Below are 6,046 nucleotides of genomic sequence, written 5' to 3' on the forward strand. Positions count from 1 at the left end.
AAAGTTACAATAAAGACATTAACCAGCACAGTCAGGTAACCGCTTGTTTTTCTCTGGCCTTGGATAGGCAGGATGTGTTTTTGGTACCACAAGTAAGGGGCAAATCCCCCCCGCCCCTCCCCATAAGCCCAACTCCCCCGCGCACCTCCCTACAACCTGATGGCACCGCCATGCGAATGCTGGCTGCTATTCTGCGTCACCCCGACGACGCTTTCGCCGCTGGCTACAACACATCCTCCGAGTGTGTAGGACCTCCCCCCCCTCCCACAGACCCCGACCACGTGTTCCCTCGGAATCCACCGGAACACGGCCAGGAGTCCTCGTCCGCACCTCAGCTCCGGGCTCCCAGCCCGGGCCTCAGGTGATGAACCGGTTCACAACGTCGTTATGAACCTGTTCAACACCTGAGGGTTCCTAGCGCCGCCGCCACGCGTCGACTTGCTAGCGTCCGTCCTCCTCTGCGGCCTGGCCAGAACCGGCCCGGCCCGGGGCGGCCCGTAGGTCGGCGCCGCCTCCCGCTGCGACCGCGTCGGCCTCGGGGTGGCCGGCGGTGGCGGCGGAGCCCTGTCGTCCAGCGGGGCCAGCACCCTCACCGTGTTCTCCCCGTACAGCCGACGCTCGTAGCGCAGCAGCTGCTCCCAGAAGCCCGCGTTGAGGCGCACGCACGGCCGGCTCTCGCGCACCCAGGCGTGCGCCCGCCGCAGCGTGGCGCCGCGGTAGCGCATCAGGTAGGCCATGACCAGCGCCGGCGAGCGGCTCATGCCCGCCACACAGTGCACCAACGTGCCGCCCGTTTTGTTGCCGTGGATACGCTCGGCCACCCGCTCAAAGTGGTCGGCCAGCCGGGCGGTGGGCAGGTCGCAGACGGCCACGCGGACGCACTCCACGCCCGGGTAGGCGGCGCACGGGTGCGTGACGGTGGCGTTGACGATGAGCGTGATGCACTTGCGGCGGAGCAGCGGCTGGTTCAGGGATCCATCGGCGCCGCTCAGGAACAGCGTGGGGGTGATCTCCGAGAGAGACATCTGGCTGGGGGGCGGGTACACACACGTTTAGATACTCATGTTTAGGCTTCTTTTTGTGCTGCTCCTTGGGGTTGAACTACCAAAGGTCAAGGTTCGGCGAAAAATGGCAATGACAATTTCTGGTGCTCTATGAGGGCAATGCCAGTTACACCTGACTCGCTCTTCATCCCAGGAAAAAAACAATTAACTAGACCTAACAACATTCAAGACCTACATCGACATGCATGCCCAAAGCGACCGTTGACCCCTGCTAAGTGACATCACCCCGTCCCGGGACACGACCAGCCTCTCGGTGGGTCTCTGTTGGTCTCTTATGGCCCCGGGAGGACCAGCCCGGAGCTCCACAGAGGAAAACAAATAGGCCTCCGAGAGGGGACGGCCTCCGACTGGACCGGCCCCTCTTACGGAGGGAAAGAGCCGGCACATTTAAACAGGGAACTCTGTCCACACAGGCTCCCAACCTTTCAGATCCAGACCGAGAAATGGGAGGTTGAGGATACAGAGAACAAGAAGACACTCAACCAGTCAGAAGAACAACCATACTGTATTTGATGAAATGAGAGCCTGTAGTACAGAAAACCTATATGGACTGACTATTGGACGTGGGTGCCATGTATGCAAAGATACACATGTGTGTGTTTTTATGTGTGTGTGTATGTGTGTGTGTGTGTGTGTGTGTGTGTGTGTGTTTGTGTGTGTGTGTGTGTGTGTGTGTGTGTTTGTGTATCTATGTGTGTGTCTGTGTGTGTGTCTGTATGTCTGAGTGTTTGTGTGTGTGTGTGTGTGTGTGTGTGTGTGTGTGTGTGTGTGTGTGTGTGTGTGTGTGTGTGTGTGTGTGTGTATGTGTGTGTGTGTGTGTGTGTGTGTGTGTGTGTGTGTGTGTGTGTGTGTGTGTGTGTGTGTGTGTGTGTGTGTGTATACCTTGTTGGTAAAGTCCTCAGTGAGTCCACCCAAGTGTGAGTAAATGAAAGTCTCGAGACCAGTATCCTCAACCCCCTGCCCATTCCCAAACATGGCTGTCCGGGTCTTGCTGCCAACCGATCACAAGCCAGGTTAAATTTAGAGGCAGAGCACAGCAGCTGGGCTTCAGTCGGTAATATGGTATAGGGTTTCTGTGGTCCTTGCACACCAGATGACACGTGATTGTGCACCCTCTAGTGGCGAAAGCTAGCATAAACACATGTTGTGCTAGCCTCCTGAGACAGAACTGCTCTCACAAGCTCACATTGTGTTCTGCAGAACCAATCAGAAGCAAGGAGGTTTGGATACAGAATCCCCCATGTCCACTGGCCTATGGTCCGCAATTCTGTCTTCCTATGACTTCATCTGTCTGTCTGTTATTTTATATTCTGCTGTAGAGGCTGGTTGTTGAATGTCCGACCGTTTCCCCCTTATTGTGACTGGAAGGACTGCTTTTGTAAGAAGCAATCAATGGAAGACTAACTTTCATCTTCGATGATGATTTGCGACAATGAGAATATTGATTATTAATGCCCGTGATTATAGTGTTAGTTATTGCACACACACACACACACACACACACACACACACACACACACACACACACACACACACACACACACACACACGCACACGCACACGCACACGCACACACACACACACACACACACACGCACACACACACACACACACACACACACACACAAACACCTGTTAGTGATTTTTCAGCTACTCCATTTACAGATGCTCTAGTCTGGTTCATATTTCAGCAGTTTTAAAGGAATGCAGAAAAGAAGAAAAGAATGGGGCAAGATTTTTAAACTTAACAACCATGGCTATGTAACCCTTCTTACAAATTATACTCAAGCTTTAGCTCTCGAATATTAGCTTTTACAGCACTATAGATTTACAACCTGTATATTAGTGATGGTGATTTATATTTGTAAACCAATTCCCAAAAAGTGACAAGGAATGTGTAGTTTGTCTTGAGTATGAAGGTTGTTTTTTTTGTCTGCCGCTGTATCCAGACAGGTATATCCGATTCCGGGACAATGCAAAGCAGATATTTGCATTTTTCTTTGTGCATCTTTCAAGGTGTGACATCCCGTCTATGATGTGTCTGAGCAGAGGATCATCTTCAAGGTCAGTCTCAAACTTTGGAGAAGATCCAAGTTTTATTGATTGTCATTGCAAATAATAGATAGATGGATACATGGATTTATTATCCAATATCCATTATTTATTATTATAGGCTCAATCACCTTTGTGTTACCTCATTTGCGATAGGTAGGGACATTTATTCACATTCAAATCTTCAATATTGCCACTGAAAAAGGTGCAGTGTGTAGAATTTAGACACAATTAAAAGTGAAGTTGCAGATAGAGACCAAATTAATAAATACAGTGGTCTGGACTGGTCTGTATTGTGTAGGGTGCTAGTAGATATTTCCGATTTGCAAATAGGTCACATCAATTTGCCTGTAAATAAATTTGATTAACCAATCAAATTCAGTTATCTTCCATCATTTACCTTTAAGAACACATTCCTCTTATGCGTCCATACTGTAGATCTGCATTCATAGACCGGAACCTAGTTATCACATCGATTATTGGTATTGATCATTCATCTCGATGTGGAGCTCTGACTGGCCAGTGGTTGATTTTGATGTTGATGTTGTTGTTGATGTTGTGAAGCTTTTAGAACGTTTATATCTAACCCCAGCGTGTGTTGATGTTTGGATGCTTGTTTTTGGCACTTTGTCTTGTTGGTACTAGGCCTCTGTCTTCCTCCTTTAGGCATCGATGCTTGCTTTGAGCTGCACCTTCAGCTCGTCCCTGTTCCCCTCTCTGAAGGCCCTTCTTCTGTTGAGCAGCCGGGCCAGAAGAACTTTAGTCATCCCTGGCTTGTTATTTGGAAAACATGACCAAGACCTAAAAAAAAGAACACATTCGTAACACAACGAAGTGAAATTAAACAAACAAGACATATTGTAGCGTCCCTCTGTAATAATGCCAGTAGACGGAACTGGGGTTTTACGGCGATTTATATTCTAATTAATGCACAGGCTACTGTGGGCTGTAGCCTGCCGCAAAAACAACTATCGAATAAACTGTTGGGCGAGTGAGAATGGCAACGGTCTGTCTACAGCCGAGGGCTCTGTGTAGGCGTCACGTACACGCGGCAATGGAAGCTAGCGTTTAGCATTAGGCTACTTCATTTGGTTGGATCTTATTTGAGTTTCCTTTTTTATTTCACTATTTAAATCTGTTTAATTCATTTGAGTGTTATTTGGTTTTCTTGATCTTTCTTCAGAGGCGTGCTCTTGTATCCAAATCATGACGTTTGAATCTGTCAGAAGGCACAGCAGATATTCATATATGTGTTTGCTTTTGAGGAATCATTTGAACAGTAATGACCCAACTTTATTTATATATCTATAGCACTTATAGATGTATTATTATTCAGGTCCACATTCATTTCCGTTTCTTCCTGCAATTGCTATCCACCATTCCACTGATAAGACATTCTTTATATATGTCTACATATATGTTTTAAAGGAGATTTCAAAATATCAAGATATATATGGTATATCGTGAAATGGAGAAAATGTATCGGGATATTCATTTTTTCCCATATCGCGCAGCCCTAGACAAGCCTATCAATTTCAGGTCCTTCCATTTGGCCTCTCCCTGTCCCCCTTGGGGACCCTAACCCTAACCCTATATGTGGTTTAAGAATGATGCCCTACCTCGACGACTGGCTATTATGTATATCATCCCGGCAGCAAGTCGTAAAGGATACAGAGTTGATACTGTCCCACATTCAGTCTCTCAGCTTCCAGGTCAACTTGAAAAAGAGCGACCTGAATCCAAGGCAGGAAACATCCTTTTTAGGACTCTGCCTACACTCTCACACAATGAGGGTGTCCTTCACCCTCAGAGAGTAGTCGTGATCCTGGCAGTCCTCTGCGCTTTTTGCTGAGGCAGGCGTATAGAAGCAGGGGTTACTATCTGCTGTAGTAATGGTTCAAACTGGGCCTTCTCAGGGCCCGACCCTTGCAGTGTTGGCTGAATGATTTCAACCTTCACCCACAGAGGCACAGGAAACTCGGGGTGACCCAATCATGCTTGCAAGCCTTGCTACCCTGGAGGGACGTCAGCTTGTTCACACAGGGAGTTCTCCTGGGCAGGGTACCTTCAAGGTGGATGCTCGTGTCCACAGATGCCTCCCAGAGATGCTGGGAAGCAGTCTGGAAGGGTCGAACTGTGAGAGGCCTTTCGGAACACCTGTGGGACAAAGAACACATCAATGTCCTGGAGCTCAGAGCGAAACACCTTGGCCTGAGAGCCCTTCTTCCATTTATACAGGGCAAGCATGTTCTAGTACGGACAGACAACTGTCCGGCCGTCTATCACGTCAATCACCAGGGGGGGCACAAGGCCTTGGCGGCCTTGAAGGAAACGCAGACAACAATCGGTTACAGACAACATTTAAACACAATGACTCAATTTGTACTGATGACCTACTAGCTTAGCCTTGAGGATGTTTAAGATCGAGCTACAATCTATGACCACAAAACCTTTCAACATTTTCAGCTATGCTGTTGAATCCTTAAAGTAACTATAAGCATCTGATGAGGTCGCCATGATCAAGGTTGAGCCTCTCTCAGACAGAAGAATCTTCTCTTCTCCATACAGTTCCTTGCAAGCAGGCCTTTCCGAGACAGAATCCCACAGTGGGTCCCGTTGGCGGGACACTTGGGCAAGGAAATATTGCCACTGGCGGCCTGGTCCATCCACAACCAGCGTCTCGCAAGCCAGCGCAGGCCAATCCACACCTCCTCCACCTGGGTCCAGGCCAACTCAACCTTGGTGAAGGATAGTTCTTCTTCGTCGTGGAAGCTGAGGAGATCCGCATTTTTTGGAAGAGCCCTGCAATGTTGGAGAGCCTCCTCCCACGTCTTCTCCTCCATCACCAACCAAAGGTAGTTACGCTGACAAAGAGCTTTTAAGGACTTGTCACACTTGGAGCCGTGCAGCTTGTCGCCCTGTACTGTACC

The 6,046-nt window shown here is 48.8% G+C and overlaps 1 protein-coding gene across 1 annotated transcript in view; it reads right to left on the minus strand.

The window, feature by feature from the left end:
- The window catches only part of si:ch1073-184j22.2 (dual specificity protein phosphatase 18), a 3,092-nt gene extending 1,107 nt beyond the window's left edge, over positions 1-1,985 (minus strand). Inside the window, exons 1-2 of the mRNA XM_056596759.1 lie at positions 1,947-1,985; positions 1-1,029 (exon numbers count right to left, since the gene is read on the minus strand). The exon at positions 1-1,029 is cut by the window's left edge and continues 1,107 nt beyond it. Of these exons, the coding sequence (XP_056452734.1) occupies positions 375-1,025 (651 nt within the window). The 5' untranslated portion in view covers positions 1,026-1,029; positions 1,947-1,985 and the 3' untranslated portion in view covers positions 1-374. The remainder of the gene's footprint in view (positions 1,030-1,946) is intronic.
- Between the last annotated feature and the right edge of the window lie 4,061 nt (positions 1,986-6,046).

This window comes from Gadus chalcogrammus, chromosome 8 (assembly GCF_026213295.1).
Source record: "Gadus chalcogrammus isolate NIFS_2021 chromosome 8, NIFS_Gcha_1.0, whole genome shotgun sequence".
In the NCBI taxonomy this organism is placed as follows: domain Eukaryota; kingdom Metazoa; phylum Chordata; class Actinopteri; order Gadiformes; family Gadidae; genus Gadus; species Gadus chalcogrammus.